Source organism: Aethina tumida, chromosome 2 (assembly GCF_024364675.1).
Source record: "Aethina tumida isolate Nest 87 chromosome 2, icAetTumi1.1, whole genome shotgun sequence".
Taxonomy (NCBI): Eukaryota; Metazoa; Arthropoda; class Insecta; order Coleoptera; family Nitidulidae; genus Aethina; species Aethina tumida.
The window spans coordinates 33,732,180-33,760,166 of NC_065436.1; the positions used below are offsets into that span (position 1 = coordinate 33,732,180).

General features: G+C 34.8%; 1 protein-coding gene across 1 annotated transcript in view; it reads right to left on the bottom strand.

Annotated features, from left to right (window-relative positions):
- LOC109598811 (discoidin domain-containing receptor tyrosine kinase B-like) overlaps window positions 1-27,987 on the bottom strand; it is a 198,896-nt gene that overhangs the window by 80,604 nt on the left and 90,305 nt on the right. The window contains exon 4 of the mRNA XM_049963791.1: window positions 11,101-11,332. Coding sequence (XP_049819748.1) covers window positions 11,101-11,332 — 232 coding nt within the window. The remainder of the gene's footprint in view (window positions 1-11,100; window positions 11,333-27,987) is intronic.

Sequence of the window (27,987 nt, forward strand, 5' to 3'; positions counted from 1 at the left end):
TCACAAGCATAAAATAAATTTTATGAACATTTATGAGAAACAAAGGCTTTGAAAAATATGGAGGTATACTATTATTTTATTGATAACATTAAACTGACATTTTTGTTAAACTATGGGAGATACTGACAGAACTTTCAAATTTCTTAAAAAATTATAGTTCATTATATTAGTGTTCTTAATTTTATCTCGACCTTTCAAAATAACAAAAATGTCTCAAAATTCACAGGAAGATTTTACAATTTTTATAAAACTTGTGATATAAATTTTTTAAATAGTTTTAAATAATTTAATAATTTTTGAGAATAAACAATTTTAATGAAATTTGGAGTCTTTGAAAAACAACACTATTGTTATTTTATAGATAACATTAAACTGACTTTTTTTTTTTGGGACAGAGAGGGGAAAGTGTAAACCCCTCTCCGGGTACCGATCCGGAGATCATGACCAAATGTTTCACATATGTGATTGCATATATGGGGGAAAAGGGCGTATATTTAACATATACGGGTGAATTAAACCAGAAGACGGGACTGACAAAGATGCCAGCCCCCTGTCAACTGGGTCCGGAAGAACAAGTCCAATCTGAGGAAGGTCCAAGGACCTTCCTGGGTGAGGATTGGACTAGCAGTTAGATCCGTTGGCTTCCCACCACCACTGGCTTGTGGAGCGGTACTGCCCGATCATTAAACTGACATTTTTAAGAAACTATGAGGGATACAGAAGTTTTCAAATGTGTTAAAAATTATAATTAATTATATTAGCGTTCTCAATTACAACTTGACTTAATTTAAAGTATGTCAAAATTTACAGGAGGATGTCACAATTTTTATTTTTAGTTATATTTTATTTATTTGACTGACTAAATAAAAAAATTAATAAGAAGTTTTAATATAATTCAAAATTTACAAGAAGATTTAACAATTGTTATGAATCAAAAAATTGAATAAAAGCGTTATGTTAATTATAATTTTAGCTTGTACTGATTTTTCTTAAAATAACTCAAAGAATTTTTATTTTTTTTATTTTCCAATTTTTATGAAACTTAGGATATTAGTTTATTATTTTTTAAATAACGTTAAAAAATAATAAACTAGTAATTTATTATAATTTTATCTCTCAAAAAAATCTTTAAAAAAATAAAAATTTATTAAATGATTTGAAATAATTCAAAATTGGCATACACAGAATTGTTAAAATATACTATCCTAGAGTTATTTGATATATAAGTTTATTTTGAACTGTTTTTTTTTAATGTTTTAAGATAACTTAAAATTCTGTACTATTTTTATATATAACTATATCTTCTAATGAATTTAAAAAATTAAAAAAAAAAATTATGTAACTTGGTATACAGAACTTTTCAGATTAAAAAAATTTTCAGATTAAAAAAATATTATATATATATATATATATATATATATATATATATATATATATATAGTCTAATTTTATTTATATATAAGTAAAAAAAGATCTTAATAAAAGTCAAAATTCATAAAATTAAAATTAAAATAAAAAAATAATTTTTATTAAACTTGGGTTACAAAATGAATATTACTGTTATTTTATTTATAACTTTATTATGGATTTATTTTTTAGAAAATTATTAAGGAGTCTTAAAATAGCTCAAGTGTTGTATAGTATATTTATTTGTATAATAATATTTTATTGAACAAAATTTAGTAAATAATAATAAAAAACATTGACGTTTGTAATTTGAGAAACCCTTTGTTGCATTATTATTAAATTAATAATAAAGTTTTAGTTTAATTTAATTTTTATATAAATTGTGGAATGTACCTGAATAGAAATTTCTCATAATAACTGGCAAAACAATTAAATGAGGTTTTGTATGGCGTTTCATTTGTCAGTCGGTCCATTGTCTGATTATATTATTTGCTGTTCTGTTTGCATCAAGGAGATTAATTCGACATAATGTGGCGGAAAAGTTAAAATTATCCGCTACTCTTTCGGGCGGTTTTGTTGCATTATATTCGATGTTATTCATCGGGCGTAATTACGATAAAATATGTGCCGCGACCGCACACTTTGTTGTTTTCTGTTTAATGTTCTTTATAAATTTTAACCATTGTTTCACTGTCACATACATGTCTGGCACGCAAAAATGAGAAATGACAAGAAAGCAAATTGCGACAGGAACAAAGCACGACAATTTCAGATCAAAATTGCGCTCGTATCGCCGTTCCGTGTAAATAAAAAGTATTCAACATAAGCAGGATTTTGTTCTCATGTTAAAGATGTTATCTGAACGTCACACGAAATTCGTTTGCTTTGTATAAAAATTCTAAATAATAAACGCACAATCGAAAGATCGTTTTGTACGGGATGGCAAAACAACGACTACGAAACCGCATAAAAATCAAAGTGGACAAAAACGCTCATTATTGATTTGACTGGTTATCTGACGTTCCCAATCACATGTTGTCGAATCGGGCCTTTAACTCCACGTTATTTACGGTCTCGCTCAAGTTATTTCTAAGTTTTTCTTGCTACTTATCGTTGTCTGACAAGCAGTTACAATCTGCACGGACTGAATGGAATACCTTTTCGACCCGCGTCGAGTGAGAGCACAAAAGAACGGGAATCGATGAATGGAGACAAAGGCGATTACTTTTCTTTTATTTGGGTCGAATTAACTATAAGAGTCTCCAGTCAGGGCACAAAGGGGAGTGATAGAAGTTTATGAAAATACGCTACGCGAGTTGCATCGTTGTTTTAATGGTGCAAAATGTGTTCGCCGGTCGTTATCAAAAACTCTCTTCGGCACCGTTAACTGTATCAATAAACATGTATCATCCCACTCAAGATCATTACGTACAACGCGAGAAAACTGATGAACAGACACGTTTGATATAAACAAATGGGCTGGTTTTCGAGGGGCTGTAGTAACAAGACGTTCCGGATGGCAACGGTGACAAATGGTATAAAGTATGATTAACGAGGAATGCGGCGAACTTAACGTTATGAGGGACACGTGTTGTCACAACATACATTTGCGTGCAACGTGAAATGGTGTGTGGTTTTAGATACGCGGAATGTCGTCACGAACTATTTGATGTGGAGGCGTTTGCTCAGCACCTGGAGCAAGACCGTGTCGCATTGATCCGGGGTGAATAATTTTGCGAAGCGAAAGTTTAAGAGCAACAAAAAGTTTTTGGTCGATTGTTCCGGAGAAAATTCAGAAATCACTTAAAAAATGGATATAAAACCAGTAGTTGAATTTATTGATATTTGCAAAAATATGTTCAATAAATAAATATGAAGAATATATTATTTTATTTGTCATAAATAAATCTGGGAGCTGCTAAAAGCTTTTGACTATTGTTCTGGAGAGCTATTTAAAAATTGATAAGAAGGAACAAATGTATTTATATCCTTCTTACAAGTATTTTCGAAAATATGTTCAGTAAATAAATATAAAAATCAGATATTGTTATTAGCTTTGTTATAGGAATATACAAGAGCTAAAAAAAAGCTTCCAGTCGACTGTTTCTAAGAAAATCATTCAAAAAATTGATAAAAAAGAATAGTTAAATTTACGATTGTTTAACAGATATTTTCAAAATTTTGATCAGTAAATAAATATGAAGAACATAACACATCGTTCAATAAGTCTCGAGACTAACCCAGAAATGGACCAGGTAGTACCAAACTGGCCACGTTTCCATAGGGTACGAACCTTTACATGAAACGTGTAAAAATTTCACGTCGATCGGACCACAAACAGCAGAGTTATCGAGTCACTTTGTGATTTGTTTGAAAAATGGGGAAAAGTGAGTTTCGCGTGTTGATAAAACATTGCTTTTTAATGGGTTAAAACATCGTAGAAGCCCAGCAATGGCTTGAAAAACATTACCCGGACTCCTCTCCATCCAAACCAACGATTTATCGGTGGTATGCAAAGTTTAAACGTGGTCGTACGGACACAAACAATGCGGAACGCCCGGGTAGGCCATTGGAAGCCGTTACATCGGAAAATGTGAGTGAAGTGTTAAAAATCATAATGAAAAATCGCAAAGTGAAGATCCGTGAGATTGCAGAAATGACACAGATATCATCTGGAAGCGTATTTACAATCCTTCATGAAAAATTGAGCATGAAAAAGGTTTTTTCTAAGTGGGTGCCGCGATTGCTTTCAGTGCCACAAGTCCATGAAAACAAAGGCAAAATTGAACGAGTTGGACTTTGATTTGCTTCTCCACCCCCCGTATTCGCCAGATTTAACTACCAGCGACCACTGGCTTTTTGATGATCTCAAAAAATGAAGATATTTTCAAAATTTTGATCAGTAAATAAATACGAAGAACATATAATTTATCCATTAAAAATATATACGAGAGCAGCCAAAAACATGTGATTATTGTTCCGGAGAAAATTCGGGAGTCACTTAAAAAATGACAAGAACGATAAAGAATTTTTCTATATTCTTTTTAGAAATATATTCAATAAATAAATAGATATTGTTATTCACTATAAGGATATATGAAAGTTGAAAAAAGTTTCTCTCTGGAAAAAATTCAACCGCCATAAAAAAAAATTGGCAAAAAGCAATGGTTCAATGTTTTCCATATATTTTCAATATTACATTCAGTAAATAAATATGCCGAACGTACATTTTTATCCGCCATAAAGACATACGAGTGTTGTAAATTCGTTAAATATTCGCGAATAAAACAGGTGAGTGAGGGTTCAGAAATAAAGACATCAAACGGCGACATGAAAACTTTTATTCCGAATTGAACTATGAACAAAATGCACCAATAACAAACATTGAAAACCATTATCCTCAGCGTCGTGTTACAAATTTCCCTCGGGTATCCTGCAGGATATCTTGCACGACCTATGATGAAACGGTAATGTGTGACTGCTGTTTCTGATATCCTGTTACCCAGAAATCGACTTTCACCTGAATCGCCCAGAAAATTTCACACACCGAATTCAAATTCCCGTTATTTAATGAGTTGCGCGCTCGCCTTGTTTGCATGCTAACGAGTATAAATGAGGGTAATTAGAAAAATCACCCCCGAGGAGTGGCACGAACTTAATGCGGTCGCGAACTTTGGAAATATCGTCCCAAGAAATTCATTCGTCTTAATGCATAAATATACAGTTGTTGAAAACTGAATGAAGATTTATTCATCCCACTTGTGCGTCTCCTTTTCCGCAAGGATAAACTTTAAAACATCCATTTTCATAAGCGCAACGCGAAACATTAAAGAAGGAGGCCAACTAATTGACTGGGGATTTGGACAATTGCCGGATAATGAGCTGCGATGCCGGGAAGCCATTATTAACGTAAACAACGTCTTGGTTATCAGTTGTGAGGAGCCGAATTGCCGCCTTGGAGCAACGTTCCATAAAAAGTTCCACGACGCAATAAGATTATACGAAATGAATGCTTGAACAGTGCTACGCACTGACTGAATGGAAAACGTTGTTCGGACGATATTTATTGCGTTTTCAAATTTATTAGCCTAACCATTCATCATATCTTTTCTTATTTCGTGCCGCAGAGGCCGTATGAGACGCCGACACGTTCTGCTTCCATCACAGCGATTCAGGGAAAAATAATAATTGTGTCGTTCGTCCGGAAGGAAAAAATTAAATCCGTATTAAATTCGGTTTGTGTGCACAAAGCTCTGTTAGGCAAATTGGGCTGATCGATACCTTGACCATTCCCAAAAGGATTATATAATATGGCCCAGTTTAGCCGGTGGGTTTTAGGTGGTCACCGTAAGGGCTAATTTATGATTTGCATAGATTAAACGGTGGAACGGTCAAAACTGACACAGATACCGAAGTGGTGTTCGACAAAATTCACCGAATAATATTAGGGTCCATTCCAATCCTATTATTCCATCGGATTGTCCACACTGGGTGTTTTGTATTAATATTGTTAACATGTGGCTGGAGTTAAGAATTTAAATGTGCATTAAACAAATTTTCTCTCTTAGATTCGTTATAATGGTGTGTGCCAAAAAAGCCACAAATATGTTATATTATATTTTTTACTAGCTGTACTCGCGACTTTGTCCGATAGTGTGTTGAATACGATCGTTTTCTAGACGGTGACCTCGAGATTCCAAAGATTCTTGAGCCCTTAACAATGAATGACGCGTTCTATCTAATTGTAATCGTTCATTCCTCTCAGAACTACTCTCATTCTACCTAGACATGAACATCCGTAATCTACTATTTGTAAGACGACTTTCCCTATCTTGTTCAGATTCATTTTCACGTCGCCATCTTTGGCTTTTGGTCTTTCTCATGTTTTTAGAAAGATTTGACTTTCTTTTAGGCATAACTAAATATTAGAAAAAAACAACGTTACTACGTTACTAACTAAATAAAATAACCTATAAATAATTTATCAATTTCAATGTAAATCTGAATATTGAACACAAATGTACCTAATTTATAATTATTTATAATTATTATTAAAAAGGTAAAAAAGGAAAGCAGTAAAAATGTAACAAAATATTTTGAATTAAGATAAGATAAGAAAAACGGATCGGCGGAATTATAAAAGATCAATCAAATCAAACTATCAATCAATCGTTGGTGGGAGAAGTGGCGGGAGGCGCCCGACGTGACAGCCCAGTGGTGGTATGCGCGTGAGCTGCGCGTGGTACTGGACAGTACTTGGCCATTGCAACATTACTTTATTTTTCTAAAATAAAAGAATTTTTCTAAAATAAAAGTAGCCTAAGTTACTCCTTATTACATCAGCTACTTGCCAATAAAAGTCCCGTCAAAATCGGTCCAGCCATTTTTGAGATTAGCCGGAACAAACAGACAGACAGTCAGAGAGACAAAAATTGTAAAAAATGTTATTATTTATTTATATTCATATGCATGTAGTAAAAAACGGTTATTTCAATATTACAAAGGGACACTCCAATTTTATTTATATGTATAGATTGGAATGAATGAATTCGAATAAAATTTGGACTCAGATTTTGAGTATTAATAAAAGATGTGAGACTTTTTGTGAGAATTATAAATATAAACCTATTTTTAAATAAATATACAAAGAGTGTATTTATTTTTCTTGTTTTCAGAAAATATTAATAATAATCAATTATTATTGGTGTGGTGGGTTAATTTCTTGGGCAGGGTATTAGCAATAATGTAGATTATTTTTTTAAATAAAACTTAAATTCCATTTTTCTTCAAAATCAAAGATATCCAGTTAGTTTTATCGATTTTTCTTCCTTTACGTTAATTTTTTTTTTAATTCTGATGTGTAATAATAATATCATTTATCATCTATAACATATAATTACTTTAAGACTTTATTCTCAGAACTATTACACTTTGTATGAGTGTATGTCTAGTTTTGAAAGAGCACTTCTCAAATGTGAAACAAACGTTTGCCAACTGTAGCGGGATTTTGTGGCGTGAACAGACCGCGTTATAATTTAAATATGTTGTGGCGCGGCGCATCAAAATATTGCGGGCCGGGCCCCAATAAAACGGTGGAGTTTACAGTGCAGTGGAGACGGGCGCCGCCGCTGCCGCCGCCGCCACCGCCTCCGTAACATTAAGCCCAGCGCCGGCAGCTGTTGCATATGCCCGCGTGTCGCAAAAACCGGGCATAAAAACGACCGCAATGCGGGTAGGCTTAGCCGGTTTTGTGCATTTTTACATAAAATGCACTTTAGACGCACCTGCACACGAAACAATGTGCCCGTTTGTCCGTTGTTCGCCTGTCAAAAATACACCTTGTAATTGGGACGGGCGATGCCCGAATTCCGGGGCTTAGCCGCATGTTGCCGATTATTAATTCGCCGCATTTTTTTTCTGTGGGTTTTACGAGGTTTTCGGTTTTTCCGATCGGCGTTTACGGTGTTGGAGATTTTAAGCTAATTGATGTTTACAATGCGGTTTATACGATACACGTGAATCTACTCTATTGCAGTTTATTTATTACCTGCACTGAAAACTTGAACTGTTTGTGCACAAATTAGTATCAAAATTAAACGATAAAAAAATTTATACAATGTTTAGATTGAAATAGTTTTTGATATTTCGTCCAATCAAGATCTTCGACTCTTGAACTGTATTTCTAGTACGTTCAATCAAAATTAAAGGAAATCGTAGGTGTATGAAAAATATCAAAAACTATTTCTTGAGGAGTTTGTAATTATGTAAAATATATACTGTGACCATAAAACATAAAAAACTTTTTCTGTTTCAAACTCTCCATTTTAAAATAGTTTGTGACATTTTTCTCAAAACATTACTTGGATACGTATCATCTAATTAAAAGCTTTGCCTCTCATAATGAAGTTATTCACCAGTTCAGGATATTTGTTTTAGTATTGTATGTTAGGAACATTCCATCAAAATTAAAGATTACATATCGCAGCTGTAAGAAAAATGTCAAAAACTATTTCTTGATAGAGGCTTGAGGTAGAATTAGGTAAAATATATACTGTGACCATAAAACATAAAAAACAATTTCTGTTTCAAACTCTCCATTTTAAAATAGTTTGTGACATTTTTCTCAAAACATTACTTGGATACCTTTCGTCTAATAAAAAGTTTAGACTCTCTTAAGGTCGTTGTTCACCATTTTAAGATATTTGTACTAGTATTGTATGTCAGGAACGTTCCATCAAAATTAATGATTACATATCGCAGCTGTAAGAAAAATATCAAAAACTATTTCTTGATAGAGGCTTGAGGTAGAATTAGGTAAAATATATACTGTGACCATAAAACATATAAAACAATTTCGGTTTCAAACTCTCCGTTTTAAAATAGATTGTGACATTTTTCTCACATTACTTGGATACGTTTCGTCTAATCAAAAGCTTTGACTCAATGAAGTTGTTCACCAGTTCAGGATATTTGTATTAATTGTATGTCAGGAACGTTCAATCAAAATTAAAGATTACATACCGCAGCGGTAAGAAAAATCTCAAAAACTATTTCCTGACAGAGGTTTTGAGCTAGAAATATGCAAAATATATCTATACTGTGTCCATTTTAAAATATTTTTAGATGTTTTCCTCAAAACATTACTTGGATACCTTTCATATATTCTGCCAATTTCTATTTCAAAACCTCCATTTTAAAATAGGTTTTAAGATGTTTCTCAAAACATTACTTGGATACGTTTCGTCTAATCACAGCACAAAACTTAGGTGTAATGAAAATGACAAAATTTATATTCTGACGATGGGTGTCTATACGGAGAATATTTATTATATTTTTCACATTTCTACTCCGTTTAAAAATAGACATTCTTCTCAAAACGTCTCATCTAATTAATTACAACTAAAAGCATTTACTCTTTGAATGAATTTGTTCACCATTATGGTGTATTTACTTTAAAAATTTATCTAGTTAATAAAATTAAAGCTGTCTAAAAGAGTGTATCTCAGCGAAGAACAACTTTACTTAATTGACTTGGTTTTTCTTTGTACATACTGTCTTGTACGTTCTTCTAAAGTTTTAATACTCCATGCTCTTTTTCTGCGTGCAACAAATTTGTTAGTTGATGGTGAATTTCCGTTTCAATTTATATTCCATACTATTTGAAACATTAACAAGCCGCAAGAGATCGGAGTGAATTGATAATGGAACTGTCAGATCCCATTTCCTAATCGGTTCGCAGTAAATTAAAAAAATACTTATTTAGTTATTTAACTTTTAATAATTTTTTTTTCTGCGAAATTCGGACAGAGACGTAGATTAGGTACCTGCCTTCTTGATTAAACCTGCCAGTTTGCCGACGAGATTGTTTCAAACTGGATAAATTCCGAAAATCAATTTCTACTTACTTAGTAATTATGAGGGCGGGTCTTCTCTTTTCACTGCCTAAAGTGTATTAAAAATTCTTTTTGCCGTATTTTTCCCTTAAAAAAGATTCCATAATAAAGTATTTTCACTTTCAATACATAAAAAGAATCGGCACAAAGAGCTTGGGAACTTAAAAACTTCAGTTTGATGTTTTCTGTGCTCCTTTCAGCCTCCATTCTCCGATGCAGAAAAAAAACCTAAATTATTTTATAATTCCTTTTAACAGGAAACGTTTCGCATACACGATTTTTTATATGTATTTATCGATTCGACTGGGAAACATGCGCCGCCTCCGCCAGTTCGTACAGTTAAAATTTTATACGTATTATGTAGAAAATTGTGTACTGTCACAACCAATTTTTTGAATTGTATGTTTAAATGTGACATGCCCGTTTCGTAAATAGGAATTATTAATGGGGCAAAATCTTGTTAGTTTAGGCCCGTGAAATGGGATTAAAATGTTTTTAATATTCAAAGGGTCCAGATATGAATGTCGGCTTCGTATGTGAAAGGGACGTGGCACCGAGCAATAAGTCAGAAAGCTGACCTTTGTAACGGGGAACAGGATCTTTTATTGTACAAAAACGTTTTAAATTTTCAGAAATAATTATACGAATTCGTGATTTCCAGATACTTTCCTCGATTCCGCCCTCGGCAAAATATAAATCAGGCCACATTGACATCCATCAAGTCGTAAACTTTTGCCGGCGGAAATATTAAATACAACAAAACCGAAAAATTAAACAAGATTCATGACTGGCTACATTTTTATACAACTTTCACGCGTAGCGTGAAAACTTAAAGATTTTTTTTTCGGTCCGTCGTGATGTGATGGGGAGTTATGAGCATGGGGAAGGAGGGGGGACGAAAAAGTTTTTAACAAGACGTCAGTGGAAAGAAAGGAAAAGAAGGGCGCAGTGAGCGCGCCCAAGGCGAATTAAACCGTGCGATAAATTTGTCAATAATATATATTCGAAAGCCGCAGAAGTTATACATTTAAGTACTGTGAATTTAATTAAAAGTTTAAAACTCCGTGCCATAAAATATAACTCGAGCAAATAGATTTATGACAGTTTATAAGGACGTATCAATGGTTACGACGACAAATTAGTTTTAAACTTTTTAATCAACTTGTCGTTTAACGCTCTTAAGGCTTGAGTCGCTTAAGTCCTACAAATACAATTATAAACTCCGACCCTAATGTTATTAGAGCATAAGTAAACCGCATGCTGCGAAAGTATGGCGGATAAATTTTCAACTCCTACTTACTTTTTCGCCCCGCGAGTCCTTGTAAGTCACCCACTGGTTCAAACTGTTACGCCAATACTCCACCAGGAACGCCTCGGCGTATTCCTGGCCTTGGCCGTTGCCGAATCTGCCCTGCGTCTCGGTCCAGGTCATCAGATGGTTTTTCTGGAGATCCACTTCTAAGTACTCCCTGACTTCGCTGCTGATTTGCGCTTTGGGGCACCAGGCTCCCCCATTCTTTTCCTGTCGTATCCTGAAAGAAACAAACAAAAAATAACAAAGGGGAAGAGCAAACAGTTTTCGAAATTACTTATGTTATTATACAAATTTATAATAAGGAATTTATATACATATAATCATGAATTGTTAATTAATTGTATTTTAACCACTAGTTGATCGATAGCACTTTGTATTTGAAATATTAGAGTTTTGAGCAATATGTTGTAAATTTGTGTAAATGAACCGAATAATGTTTGTTATAAAGGAAGAATATCTTTTAATAGAAAAGGCTTACTCCTTATATTTTGGTAGCAATGTTGGAGACCAACTAACTTTTGCAGCTAGCTAAGTGGAGAAATACTCTTGGCTATTTCTATGATCTGACGAGACTTCGTTTGTTTCCCGCCATCAAAAAAGGTTTTTAGAAAAAAAAGTCTTCGGTGCAGTTTCCAAATTTACATGATTTGCTCAAGAAAAAAAGTAAAACTATTGGCAGAATTTTCGATTTTAACAATAGAATTTATTTCAAGATGTCCAGTGCTGGACCATTATGAGAGATGTCTCAGAGGCTGCTTTCAAAAACACCAAATGGATGTCTAAACTTTAAATTTAAAGATGTGCTATTTAATAATTTTGTGTAAACAATATATTATTGTATTTTGTATGTGTATACATCGTGTAAGATCATAAATTAAAATTTTATAACAACTAATACATTTTTTTCTCATCCTTTAAAGATAAAAATGTGCTATTTAATGATTTTGTTTAAACAACAATATATTATCGTATTTTGTATGTATATGCATTGTGTATTTTTATAACAACTAATACATTTTATTATGAGTTTTTAATAGGTACTTTTTTAGTTGTTTAAAAATGAATTTTATATTTTGGAGGGTTGTCGAATCCACGGCTCGTGGACACGAAACGAAATCTGATAAGGAAGCGACTTCCTTAGACGAGAGGAACATGGGAGAATCCAAGCCGGTGCCTACAAATTGACAGGATTCACCCTCAGTTGTGTTTTTTCTCCCCCTACCCGGCCGACATTCCCCACTTATTGCGTTTACGTCCCGTTCGGATGTGTGGCGTGCTCCGAGAAATTCCCTAGCACCAGACGAGGGTTGGTAATACCTCGGTTGCGGAATCGAGTCTTAAAAGGTTTTCTGGGGGATACGGTACATTGGCAATTATTTAGGCAAAAATCTCGCCTGAATGCGGGGGTGGGCTGGGACCCCCAGGATGTTTCGATGGATTGGCGGAAGTGTTTAGTAAATGAACTGGAAGTTAATCTCGTTTAGCACTTTGTATGCTGAGGTGAGGAAAACATAAAGTCGAGCTTTATGGATGTAATAATGCGACCATCAAGAAAATTGCTAATTAACATCGAACAAAAGCTATCAAGATTGTTTCGCCGTCTCCCCGTGAGATTGCCGGGGCCGTTACCTTTTAGTACAACCATACAAACAGAAGTTGTATTGCAAAAAAATGCAAAAAAAAAAATTACCCAGCTAGTGGGACAGTTGCACAACTAAACCGGATTAAACAAAAATAAATTCATTCGGTTGTGTGGAATTGTCACGGACCCGCCGTCAAGGAAGCGGACGGACAGTTTCGGAATGAGTTTTTCATAGACCGTGCTCTATTTGGAATTGTATTCGATATTCCATTCAGAAACAAACCGAAGTGCTCCTTAATTGAGCTTTCAAACGCAGAAGTTTCAATTAAACCGAAAATTATTATAAACCGGCCGCAATTCCCAATACCGATTTATAGTTAACATGACTGAAAATGTTATTGTTAATACTCGGGCAATTTGTTTTCGGCAGTATCGATCCGTGTTGAAATGTTATTAATCGTTTGTCGGATTAACGTGATAATTTACAAATTAATTAAATTCGTAGTTTTTTTTTCTGTAGACGACAGAGCCAATTTCTCTTGTCACTGTCAATCAACGGATAATTAATTTTGGAGCCTCCGTTATTAAATATATACGTGTGATATTGATCCGTTTACTTTGTCTAACAATGTTTACATATTTTAATGAGAAAAAGTGTCTAATTAAACCAATATACATAGAGATTTTCAAGTTGATATATAATGCTAATAAAGCAGTTTTAAAAAATTAAATAAAATCAATATACAAGCATCTTGTATGTTATGATTAATTTATTAATTATAACACAGTGTTAATAAAGCCCAATCTACACAGGAATATGAAATTAAATATAAAAATTATATCAATATAAGGGGTTAAGTGGAAAAATATTATTAAAAAAATAAATTAAATTAATATTGAGAGCGATTTTTAAGCTTAATATTAACACATATTAAGTAAGATTTCAAAAAGAAAATGTTAAATGAAAAAATTTAAATGATATCAGTATACAGGATGATAATAAAATAAAACCTGTAAATGGAATATAAAACTAAAAAAATAAATTAAATCAATATACATGGTGATTTTAAGCTGATATGTTAATTTTAATTTACAGTTAGCAAAGCCAGAACTGCAAGAGGGAAAATAAAATTAAAAACTTGAATAAAATCAATATACAGGGTGATTTTTAAGCTGATATATTAATTATAATAGAGTGCTAATAAAGTCAAAATTGCGAGTCCTTTTATAGAAACATTTAATTTAAATTTAATTTGAATTAAAAGTCACTTTGTATATTCCCAGTATTGTTTAATTTTGGTTAAAATATTCACAGTTAAAAGTATATTGTTTGATTAATCCGAAATAATTTATTTTTCCATTAAGCCCAAAAATTTAGCAATTTTACCAGAAAAACAACCAAAAATAAAATATTTGATTATAATGAAGGGGAATAAATTCAATATAGAATAAAGTTTGACAATGAAATAACAACAATATAGTGTTTTAAACGCTTTTCGCAGCAATAAAGGTCATAAACCATGCAAACATTTTCATTTCATAACCATTCATCAACCGACATTGTATTTGGTTCTTTTTTTTTAATTTTGACGCTTTTGTTTGGCCATTCATTTACTATAATGGATAATTTAATTTAAATAATATTTCAAATTTTTATGGTTTGTTCGATGGTTATATTAAACTTAGTTTATTATACCAACAAAAATAAATCAAATTATTTATTAATGTTGTAGTCTGATACGATAATAAATATATTATAACTATTTAATAATTTTATTTAACCTACACAAAACTACAGTGGGATCAAGTAAAACTTAATCAAAATAAAATAATTTGCCATTAATCGTATTAATAAATAAAAAACATGACTGATTTATTGTTTATTTATATTGTTACTAGAAAATAAATCAGCTTTATGATTTAACTACTGAGTAGTAGGTAATTTATGGTTTATACACACGTTAACGTGATAAAAATAATAATTAGCGTCCACTTAACATAATTAATAGAAAATAATATTGCAGCAAGGCCAGTTTGACCAAACAGACAAATTTAAACGGAATTAAATAAAACCAAACACCTCGTAACAAACGGTTGACACCGGAGCCTGCATTTGTTAAACGCATATTAAACTAAAACGGCGTATTTGCACATTTCCCATGCTTTTTGTTGATTCTGCCAACTCCGGATTTTAATGGGATTTGCACTGGCTCCTTTGTATTCAAAATTAAGTATCGCATTGTACAAAAAGACACGCCATCAAATTTGCAACTTAAACGAGGTGCACATTAAAATTTATTCAAATCTTTAATTGCGCTTAAATCGCAAATAAATACGAGTCAAACGATGAAATTGTAACATTATCGTAAATAGAGCGCCTGCTCAGATTTAACGATTATTTACATATTTATGTGTAATCTTTCAAATATTAAAATGTGCCGGGTCGCGGATTTTCGGGGGGAGGGGAGAGCAACCTGTGTTTGCGCTGTCTGCCATTCAGGACGTCTTAAGGATATTATTAATGGTTGGAGCCACTCCGTTCCTTATTGTGAAACTCCACGCACTATTATTATTGAGTGGATACACTTTTTTTCCTAAGCGAATTTCAAATTAATCTCCGGCAAAATGGAAACCGACTGGTGCAGGGACATCTTCGTTACGCCGTCACTAGATATTATAAAATTTAATGAAAATTGATGATGAGAGGCATGAGGCATGAATTTCTTCGGGGGTAATCGGTTGGTCCAGTGTCGGTTAATATCTGTCATCAATAACAGTCGAGTACCACAGATTATAGAGATTCAGGCTCATCGTAAAGAATATATGTAGATCACTTCCTTCCGTTTTTTTAAGCTCAGACCAAGCATTAAGCTACTGGTTAAATTAATTCACTATAATCAAGAGATCGTAACTTGAGAATACAGTATAAAGATATAAAAAGTATGTGTGAGTACATATACTTCGTACAAACAAAATACAATTGGTTTATTCTATTTTTTTTTAGAAATATATCATATTATAAAATAACAATTGATTAAAATCTTAAAGCATAAAGTGTCAGAAGCTAATAATGGGTTGGACCCCCTCTTTGATTAAGATACTCACTGACGTGTTGTAGCTTCGATCTAATGAGATTATCAACACTTTCTTGTGATATTTCATCTCACACGAACTGAATATTACGTCTTAGTTCATTAAGAGTCGGTGAAAGGCGTTAAGCGTCGTCCCATCATATCCCACACATGTTCAGTTGAGGAATGGTCTGGAGATCTGGGTGACCAAGGTAGTAAATTCACATGGGAAGCTCCTAGGCAATGTGTGGTCGGGTCTTACTAACGCAAGACTATAGTATAAGCCCAAGGAAAAGCATAATTCATCACTAAACACACTGTGATTTCATTTCTCATCCCACTGTTGACGTTCCATACACCAGTCACTATGTTGACGTCTATGCTTTGCTGTTAGAGGTATGACCAAAAAGGCCAAAATCTTGTGGCTCTGTGGTAGCTCTGGGTCTTCCTGAACCTCTTTCTCTACCTCTTTTATCCTCTTCACTCTAGGACTGCCAAAATCGTATCACAATACTCACATTTCTGTTAGAAACGATGCGCTATTTTTTGAAGCGAAATTCCTGCTTCAGGGCCACTATTCACCTCTATCAAACTCGTTCAGTTGGCTAAAGGTATTCCTTCTCTCTGTGAGACCATGGGGAACCCATTCATCGAGCTTCGAGGATAGTCCCAGGCCTTTCAAGTGGTCATAAACTGAATTTGATAAAGTTAACCTCAATCCGATCTTGTTATTCGCCGGTTCGCATCAACTAATGCCTTTATCGCGTCTTTATCAGCTTCAACCGGCCTTCCCGAAGGTGGTGCATCTTCGACATCAAAATTGCCGAATCGAAATTTAGCGAACCAGTTCTGGCACTGTTGACAGTACACACACCTCCACACACGTCAATTTCTTTCTGGCTTGAACAGCATTTTTACCTTTTCTGTAGTAAAACAGTATTATATGTCGAAAATGCTGCTTATCGCTCTCCATATTTAAAAGGGCACCAACCAAAAACTACCGCGTAGAATTAATTGGAATTTTTCACACACAAGGCTTGCTACATGAGCTCTCAATGCATCTAAAAATTATACGGATTAAGTGTGAAGTTGGGTGCAAAAAAATACAATTTAATTCTCAGTCGAGAAAAAACGAAATTACTTTCCGAACAACCCAATAAGTACATGCTTGCTTGCAATACTTTAACGAAATTAAGTAAACAACAAAAAACCGACAATACGTTTTCCAATAGACTTTAAATTTCATTTCTTATTTCACTAGGTACAATAGGTATAGGAGTATACCAAATTTTATAAAAAATCTTAATGCGTTCTAGGTGTACATTAACCTCCAACGAAATGGAAACTGACTGATGGAGGGACATCTTCTTTACGCCGCCGGTAGATATTATAAAATTTAATGAAAATTGATGACGAAAATGTGAAAGGCAAGAGGGAAAAGTGGAGTGTGTAAGCCGTGGCGTATTTCTCAAGGGGTAATCCGTTGGTCCAGTGTCGGGTAATACCTGTCATCAATAACGGGCCGAGTACCACAGATTATAGAGATTTCGGACCATTCGGAACAATTTACTATGGAAACATCACCGAAAGAACATCTAAATTGCCAATGAGATTGCGATTTTCGACAATGCCGTTTACTTTTATTCGTCGATGATCTGATATTTATCTCTCAATGGTAGCGAGATAAATCCTTTAAGTGCATATGAATATTTCTCGGTGCGAATTTAATTTAACTGTCCGTTAAACGACCGTGCACGCATATTTTTTGCCGGTCATGTTTTCGTCGGGAATTGTTTATATTTAATTGTGCATGGCGGCAACTCCACGAGGACCGTAATTTAATTCCGCCATAAAGAAGCAATTAACCGGAGTGTATGGTGTCGGAATTTAAATTTAAACCCCAATTATATTTGCCCGAATTAAATATTCAGTCGGCCACAGATTTATTGTCTGAGTGGGTGTAACTATACGAAAGAATTTAATACGGAACACTTTGGTTAAGGTCAAACGTTCTGTTTTTGATTCCAATCAAAAATTAAAATTGTATCTTGGAAATCACGTCGGATTACATTTCCCGACTGGCAAAAAGAGAACGTAAATAAGCCGAAGGGCTGAAATGTTTCATACTGACACGTGCGGGGATAAAATAAAAATCCAATGTTTACCCAATTTCTTGGCTCCGGACCCGGACTGCGGAACGAAGGAGTGGAACGAAGGCAGATAATGCAGATAATTGATTGTATGAAACACGATAAATCTTCATACTGGATTTAAACGTAAATATTGCATAACTACAGCGAGCGGGAAATTGATTCTGCGGTGATTTATACCTTGGTTATTCCGAAAATGTTGATATTAACAGCAATAATTTTACCAAAGGTGGTTTTTATGCAAACGTCGAAATTTATTTTCGCGTTCATCAAATATTCCAATAACACATTCGAAACTTTATAAAAATATAATTCCCAACTGAATTATAAATTCCCCTCGGGGATTTTGACGATGGTCGTCAACCGTCGGACGTAAGAACTGTATTGACCGGTGAATTTTAAATTCCTGACCCTCGGCCGAAATGTTTTAATATTACATCCTTCCTGTGGAGGGGAAACGGGCCGATGTTTCGGCGGGAATCAGCTCGACCTACACATAATTTATTGCTGAATCTAAATTATTCAAATTTCATATTTATTGCCGACCTGTTATATCTGCACAACAAGATTTATGTACCTTGGATTACGGACCCGCTCCCGTTCCATGTTCCAAGCACAGAATTATACTCAGGTAAATAGTGCATATGCGAAAAGCTTTACTAGAATTCGAAATGTTTCATCAATTCATCCATTTTAAATGCGTTCAACCAGTGACTGCCTTTTTGAGGTAATAAGTGATAACTTGAGTGTACATTGTAAAGAAATTAAAAGTTCCTTTCATTTATTTTTGAAGCACATACAGCAAATAATCTCTGGTTGAATTAACTCATTGAAACTGTAACTTAAGATACTTCCTTTCATTTTTATATTTGTTTGAAGCACAGACCTAGAGCAATGAACCACTGCTTGAACTGACTCATTGCACCCATAATTCAAGAAGTCGTAACTTAGTACTTGTCTAGGACATAATTTCGCAGTGGCTTATTGGTCGTATGACTGATGCCACTATTTTTCACCCTGATTAATTACCGACCGAAACCCACCTTGATAATATTTCAGAGGGGGCGTTCGCAATTGCTGAATAAATCATGAAAATTATTAGAGAATGGCTGCGGACTCGGATATTTAAAGTGATAAGTTGGCGGTATGATTGAGTCGGGCGTCCGTAGTTGCCCTATCTGACGTGCGACGCCTCAGGTGAGGCGGACGCGCGGCCCCCGCAAAACGTAATTTATCGCGCCCCAGTTACCGGGATCAAGAAGAATGACTGCAGGTGAAACGGAGAGAAGCCGGGGAAGATGATAACAATGTTGCCGCATTTGAATTTCCGCCTAGTCGGCGGATTTCGTAATAATTTAATTGGGGGATGGCGGATGCAATCGTCGGGCTCCGCTCTCATGATCGTTTGGCTCATTCAATTGCGCGATGCGGTGCTCCAATTACTGGATGTTAACGTCACGTTTTCTGGGTCACACTCAAAAAATTTTAAAGGGTTGAAATGGTAGAGTACCTTCAATATATATGAGTAGTCATAGTTATAGCAATTTATTCTTTTAAAAATTGCTTACTTTTTTATTTTTTAATGAACAAATTTACTTTATGGTGTTTTAGTGCTCTCTATGGATTAAAATCGATTAATTGGTAGCGGTCTTTTGCTTATTGTAATTAATTAATCATTGTAGAAGGGAAACTGTAAGAAAAATTATAATTCATATAATAAAAAACATTTTGCTTCTATATATTGAAGAAATAATGATCTTAATAAATGTGTTTCAATATAAAAATGATCCCAAAACACAAAATGTGACTGATTGATTAAAAGACCGAAGCATCAATGTCTTGTCTTGCCCTTCCCAACCTCCAAACGTCAACCCTGTAAAAAACTTTACAAACTTTACATTTGAAAGATTACGTTTATAACCAATATTCAAATAGCGTTTACTTTTATTTTTCCCGTTTTCAAAAAATAATAATCAATTATTATTGGAGTGGTGCGTTGATTTCTGGAATTTTGAATGATTTTATTTAAAAAATAATCAACAATCAATAATATTTGGTAACAAGCTACAAGTCACAAGAAACGTCTTCTTCTTTTTTGGAACTGAAGAAAAACACACCCTTGACCTTCTCATCAGACAATGACCAAAAATAAACAAAAAGGATAAATATCTGAATTATATGGCGAATGAGATACAAATAATCTTTAAAAATTTAAAGTTTCCTTTGAGTCTTGAATACGAAATCTGAGTAAGCTGGTCATGAAGAAATAGATCGTCTTTTTTCTTGAACATTGGCCTCTTGGTAGGTGGTGCATGAAATTTTTTGTGTTACAGACCAATTGTAAAATACCTCAATTTATTTAGAATCCATTACTCCAACTTACTGATGAGATTCATTGGATGAAACCTCTTCCTAATGGTTGATTCATCGCAACAAAGGTGGCCAGAACAAATAGCAATTGTGTTGTTTTGTTCGCCAGATTCTATTGAAAAATCAATTTGTATAAGTATCATAAACATTTTGAGTGTAGTTCCAATAATAACAATAATCGATTTTAGTGCGGCAAATTGTCCCAAACTAGCGGCCGTTTATCATATTCATCAGTCCCGACGGTTACCAATATATTCAATAATAATCATCAAATTTGTATTCAATTATCCGAAGTGCTCCCCCGGGATGAATTTTAAATTAATCCGCTCCGCAGATATTAAAATTTCAAATTTCCAAAGCTTCCAAAAGTATCAATAGCTATAGGAATAGCTCATTCGTTAAATTTTATTGTTCGAAACTAAATAAGTAAGTGTTGCACTCAAGTATTGATTGACTGCATTTGAACCGAAGGCGATTACGTTTAATTCATTTAATTCTGTGTGTAAGTGTCCATATGGTCGCAGTAACACAAGAACTGCGTTTAATGTTCTGTAACTGATCACTTCTGGAATAGATGCTTGATTATATTGAATCCATGTTGTCCCAAAGGTCCGATATTCCCCCTACACGATAATAGAAAGAAAAGTCACTTTTATGATGATCACAATTTAGCCGGAATTGACAAATCATGCAATTCCTTCCAAAATGAAGGGGAAACCAGACGTTTTGATCCCCCGATTCCAGATCTATTAACGAGAACTGTCACAATCAGGTAAACTGACAGCTCCATGTTTATATTAAAGCCATGTCGGGTTTAATCAGACTCAAGTTTAAAATATTTTTAATAATTCAAACATACACTCGCAGTAAAATTTAATTAACTGTCTTATGAGTGGAAGTTTAAGACAGTTACTTTATGAAACGAGGGCATGAGACGTTATTTTTTTAACGCCTGTCACTCAGACGCGCTATTTTAATTAAATCTTAAATTCTATTAAACTTACTACATTGTTAGTATTTCAGCGCAAAACTTTTTTAATATGCATCTTTTTAACATCGTACAAAACAAACAACAACAGTGCGCCCTTGTTAGCTGCTGAAACCGCCAGACTCTCGCTACATCAAATCTCAAAATGTAACGTGCTTTTCTTCTTTTACACTTGTTAATGCTGAGCTGAAATTACTACGGTTACTAGTGGAGTTATTATCTTGTTCCTAGTTCTAAATATCTTATGTACCGCAATTAAGGCCGACATATCCGTTGTGTTCTTCGGACGATATCACTTAAGAGCTGGAAGAAATGAAATTAGAAAAATGTCTGGCTAATTGGCGTCGTTTGTTCTATTACCTCGACCACTGCATCCCATATTTCAACCTGTTTTTCTTTATTTTCCACCCTTATCCCAGGGATATAACGATGCAAGGCAAATGATGCAAGCAATCCGGGAGTGCCGAAGGCCCACTTCAAGAGTTTGTTCCCGGTGTGCAGTTTGAAAAGGTATTTCAATTAAGGAGTTAATTGAATGTGTTCTTTGCGTGCACGGTGAATCATTATTTTATATGTTTTCGAGTACTTTGGCCGTTTTACGTGACGGACTGCGGCACATACAATAACCGGACAAAGGCAAATTAATTAGTGGCGGGAGTGTTAGTCCGACTTGAGCCAATTGAGGATTGTATTACAACGGTCCGGTCTCTAATCAAACGGGTATTTATTAGACTATTAGCCGAATCGGACTCTATGACGGTCCCACTGGCCGGTACGGGTCGATCCTGCTGCAATATTCGCCTGTTGATGAGCAAATGGCCCGTGTGTTGTGAATCAACAATTGACCGTCTAATTAATAATTAATTCCTTCCATCGTTTTGGATCACGTTGCGCCGACCGACGGAATTCGAACGGCTCTATTGATTATTGCATTCTGCTACCACTTAATCCTGTTATGCCAACTATGTATACACGGGTATGTGTCAATCAATGCCCGATTGTCCTTTGTTGCGGATGTCGTGTTTGGTTCCATTAACAATTTAGAACAGCTCTAACCCTGTTTACTTTTGTCATAATTTTTTCAGCTGTACGTAGTGTAGGACAAGCTAAAGTATTAACGACCCTCCCTTGTACAAGGGTACGTCTTGGCAATGAGAAAAACTCGATAAGCACTGGTTGTGACTCGGCCTTTTTCTGGTCCGAGACAATCCATCAAAGGGGGGTGGACGTCTTCGCGACTCTGTGAGTGTGTGTGTGTGTATCTTTTTATTAAGGATGGGGAGGCGACGTCAAAAGCGCATCCTCATATAAGATCTTTTGACAAATTGCTCGACCTCAGTCACTCTGTCATGTTGAGAATCAATTTGAATAATCAGTCAGTCGGACGTAATGCTACAAAAGTCTAATAGTTATTTGATGATGGATGGAGACTGTGCCTACGTCGGACATTCACCGTATTTAAAATCCAATTAAGATCACTCCGGCTGATAAATCTGCCCATTCACGATAACCGAGGATTTAAACATTATGGAAATGCTCCTGCGACATCCCCAAACTATAAGGCATAATATTTTACACAACGGTTCACAGTTGTGGACTTAATAATCCTGGAGGAACCGGTGGACCGTTTGCACGTGGCCAGGGTCCAGGACTCCCCGCTCGCGCATTAGTGCCTCTATTTGTCTTCGCCGGTACATAAACCGCTTAATCAAGTGGAGGTGTCCATTTATTTCAGTTTTAGCCGTCTCCCCCGACGCACCACACATGTCCTCCGCCGAAAATAATCCCTCCGTTGTCATAACAACGCCCCGCGGTCGGACCAATTTCCCACTCTAAACGCGGCACTAACATCCTTGAGATGCCTGCTGACGTCCCTTATTCAATTAGAACGGGCACATTCGCAGTCAATGATACGAGATGATAATGCATCGGGATGGGTTATGAGTATTGCGCCAGAAGGCATTAGGTTTTAGGATGGTTTCCGGCTGGTTGACTGGCGAAGACATGCTTTTTGCCTGTGACGAGGTGTACGTCCGTCGTTTTCGGATAATTGGATAATGGGTCGGACATTTCGTGTTTCTGGACGACGTAATTAATTGTTCCAGCCGTTAGAAACTTCTTTAAAGCATGCCTTTGCACAAACAAAATGGGAAAAACGGAAAACGATGATGGATGGTTGGAAATTTGACCTTAGGCAAGATAAGGAAGCAGGAATCGACACAACTTCAAACATATGTATACCCGAACGTATCTAATAAATTCATGACCGGCCAAACACGTAGAACCATAAATCCAAACAAACGTCAATGCAAGAGAGCGTCGTTACTCTGTTTCCGCATAAATCTGTGAAACTTTATAAAAATTTATCGTCCGAAAGGTCCAGAAAGTGAATTTTAAATTCGTCCACTCATCTACCCGACTTCACCATCCTCTTCAGATAATTATTGACGACAAACAAAAACAACTACTACAAGTAGCCGACAACCAATAACTCGGGGCAACGTATAAGTCGAGGAGGAAATATTAACATAAGTATCCGTTGGAAACTCCGCGCATCGTTTGGCATCTAGGTGAAGGCTTTTCAAAAGTGCCCCGGCCAAAAGTTCGGCCGGGAACGAGATTTAAAGCTGTTACGGGCGTACGGAACTCCGGAAACATTATCTGGATAAATGTAATCAAACTGTGGGGGTAATTTACATTTTGTTCCGGGTTGAGAGTTTTCCCGCCGTACATATCGGGCTAATCCGGAACCGCACGGATAAACGGCACATGTGACGAGCCGGAGAAACCGAAATCGATTCCTTTGCGGGGACACTGCGTACGTGAACTCTTCCACGAGATTTATTCTACAGATGGTCCTTTCCTACATTCTGTTTCACAAGGATATATATGTTGGAATTGCCTTGCAACTTTCGTTGTTCTGGCGCAATAACAAACCAAACTGTGGAAAATGTAGGAGAAATTCAAATAAAAATATCAGGAAGAGTAATTATTGAAACTAATTGATTTACACCGTTTAAATTAGAGTGTAATGATGTGGTGGACTGGCCCAATTCGACTCCAATAAATCCCAATATTGTTTGTAGCCACGGAAACGATTCACGAACCCAAATCAATTTGTACTGATTCAGTCGCATAAAAGAGTAATTTAGCGAAACAAACATTAAGTGGGGATGGTGGGGGCGGAAACGCGTCGGAAAAACTCCGTTCCTAATCGAGCCGCTTGAATTCGAAGTAAACAAATTTAAAACACGTATAGGAACGGGACCGGTGAAGTCGGATCGGTAGTCCGAATGGAGGCGGTAAGAATTAAATCGGGCGACGATTGATTTCCGCGTTTACAGCCCCCTATCCACCCCACAACCGGGACTCTTCCTCGTTTTTTTTTCCATCGTTTCCTCGACACCCAGACAAATGCCGGGCCCATTTCTTACCGCGGATTTACGATCGCGGCGGATAAATGGCATCGACGGCACCCATTGTTCCGGGACGGCTTGTGTTTACTAGCCGAATTTAGACCCCGGATCGGTCCGGAGTTTATCGGGACGTTTAAATATGTAACGCGATTAATTATTGGGGAAGAATGCGATGGGGCCAATTCATTAATTTGGCTCTATTTTGAGACTGACTGCGTGTGCTTTCATGTGAAGGTTGACTGGAAGTTTTGATTAATCGATTAAATATCGATGTGTGAATGGCAGGTAAAGAGTGAATTATTTAAAATTATAATTAATAATTAATAACTTAACTATTATGTGTAGCTCCCACCAACATACAAAATGAAGTTTAATTCAAGAGTTGTCAAAACATTTATCCAGTGTCATGCCTACTAAAACAACCAAAATTACTCAACATATCCACAAAAATAGCAAAATTGAACAATACTGACTTGTATTGTCTATAAAAGTTCAATTAAAAGTCTTAATCTCTTAATAATTTTCTCTGTTGTTTAATTGTCGAAATAACTCATATTTACTACAATAACTAAAATTCTTCAATATCTTTCCAAAGAATAGCAATATTGCACAATACTCACAATACTTCTATTGTCTATAAAAGTTCAATTAAAAGTTTAACTGCAAGAATCCACGTTTCGATAGATTATTAAAATTAAAGTAATTACCATCTTCAGCTCCCACCAAATAAGATAATAAATTTAAGAGATGTTAAAATATTTGTCGAAATAACACATATTTACTACAATAACTAAAATTCTTCAATATCTTTACAAGAATAGCAATATTGCACAATACTCACAATACTTCTATTGTCTATAAAAGTTCAATTATAAGTTTAACTGCAAGAATCCACGTTTCGATAGATTATTACAATTAAAGTAATTACCATCTTCAGCTCCCACCAAATAAGAAAATGAAGTATAATTCAAGAGTTTTTAAAATATTAAATAATGCATGTCTACTATAATAACAAAAATTCCTCAACATCTCTAGAAGAATAGCAAGTTACAATTGCGCATATTTCAATTAAAAATCTCTTAATAACTACCTCTATTGATTAACTATGAGAGCCCACATTTGGATAGATCATTACAAAATGTTTTTATCTTCGTCCTCACCAAATAAAAAAATGAAGTATAAAAGCCTGAATATATGTCTGCAACAACAACTAAAACTTTTCTCCACAAGAATAGCCCGCTAGAATTGTACATTGATGATTTTTATTGTCTAACATATAAAAGTTCAAACGAAGTATAATTCAAGAATTACTAAAATAATTATCTAAAAAATGGCTGCTACAATAGGCAAAATTTTGACTCCCATTTGAAAATGAGTGTTAACGAGTAAAAAAGGTCAGAATAAGGTTATTAATTTAATTTAATAATCAATTAAAGTGATTAATGTGCAATTCAAATTTCCTATTTTTGTTGGGACGTTTAATAATTTTGGATCTCACGCCATTTAATAATTTACATTCAAAATTACATCAAATGGAAATTATCCTTTGAAATGCACCATAATAATATTTTTAACGTCAGAAACGTGCACTTATAGGTAACATGATGGGAATTAATTTTCGATATTATTTATCATTTCCATATAATTTACGACACGAATTTTAAAAATCGTCCACATTTGTGTGTAGTGTCGAATGTGCCAGAGTAATTAATGTATATTTAACGATAGCAACAGTGAGCAGACATATCTAATAGCGGCCCACGGCCATAAATATCAATATTTAGCAATAATAAATACATGTATTAAAACGATCAATAACTGTCGCCAGGTCCGCAGATGAAAATTAATGAATGATGTGTAGCTCCCAGTAAAATGGCTGATAAAAACGAGTCTCGCTGGAAAATGCCACATGGACACGGCCACGTTTATTGCCCATTTCGGGCTGCAAAATAAACTTTTTGTGCGGCTACCCTTTCTATCATGGTGGTTATTATTAAAATAATAAAAACCGCCATACGGATATTGGACCGTAAAAACGAAACAATTCGACGTAAAAGCTCGATATAATGGACAAAACGAATCTTTCCCTTTCACGTTCTAAAGTTTCGAAAAACGTTAGACGGGATGTAATTCAACGGGGTTCAACATTCGATGCGCATCGTTCATTAATTCCCGTAATTGCATCGGGTCCTGATAAACAATGTCGCCGATGCCGGAGTCGGATCCGGGCAAATTTCCGCGTTAATGCCGCACATTTTTAATCGGCACAATGCACCGGGACTTTATCGGTGCGATCGGTCAGCCAATTCAGCTAATTCGGTTCCATTCAATCGTGGTGCACGAGTTTTATTTCTTGTTACTCGATGTTTTTCCCTTTAAACAATATTGCGGGGCCAATTTAAAAGGATGGAAACTTATAAATAGACAAGGTTTTTTTTTTAATTTCGTCCTATCAGATCTTCAATCGAGGATGGAACGGTTCGTTTTTGATGTTTAAGCGACGTATTTCAACCGTATTCGATATGTTGATTTTAGGAGTTAATTGAATGTCTGATGGGACGTTCGCGAAAGCTTGGATGGTCGCCAATAAAAATTCATTTTATTGTTACGACTAAATAAACATACGGTTTATTCACCAGACGACTTTTTATAAAAATTACCCGACCATCGTTGCCAATCGGGCAATCATCGTTCGCAAATTCGACCGGTCGTTAAAAAAACTTGAAACTCTTATAAGGTTTAACTCCTTACTTGGCAAGTCAGCTGGTATCAATCAAAGAACAATTCGCTGTAAAAGTTTTTATTGGAAAAAATCATTGCTTATTTTACAGAACGGTTTGAGATAAGAATCTTGAATTTATTTGCTTCTTGCTACAACCACTGAATTATATCAAATAATCTGAATTTCATCTGGTTCTAAAATTTTTATGTGTAATTCAAATTGAATTTACAAATTATATTTGTATAACTGTTATAGGAAAATTATTGGTTGTATTACGATCAGTCTAAGATAAAATTTCACATTTGTAGGAAGAAGTACAACTAATAAATTATTTCAAAAATTTGTTTTTAGATGGTTTTAAAATAATTGTGTTAAGTTTAAATTTACCAATTTAATGGTACTTAGTAAAGCTTGTATTTAAATTTTTGGTTGTTTTACCTAAAGAGTCCCGCATTATTTATTTTTTCCTACAACCAATAAATTATTTCAAATATTTTGATTTTTGTATGGTTTTAAAATATTTTTGTGTCATTCAAATTTGCCAATTTAATGGTATTTTGTAAAGTTTTTATT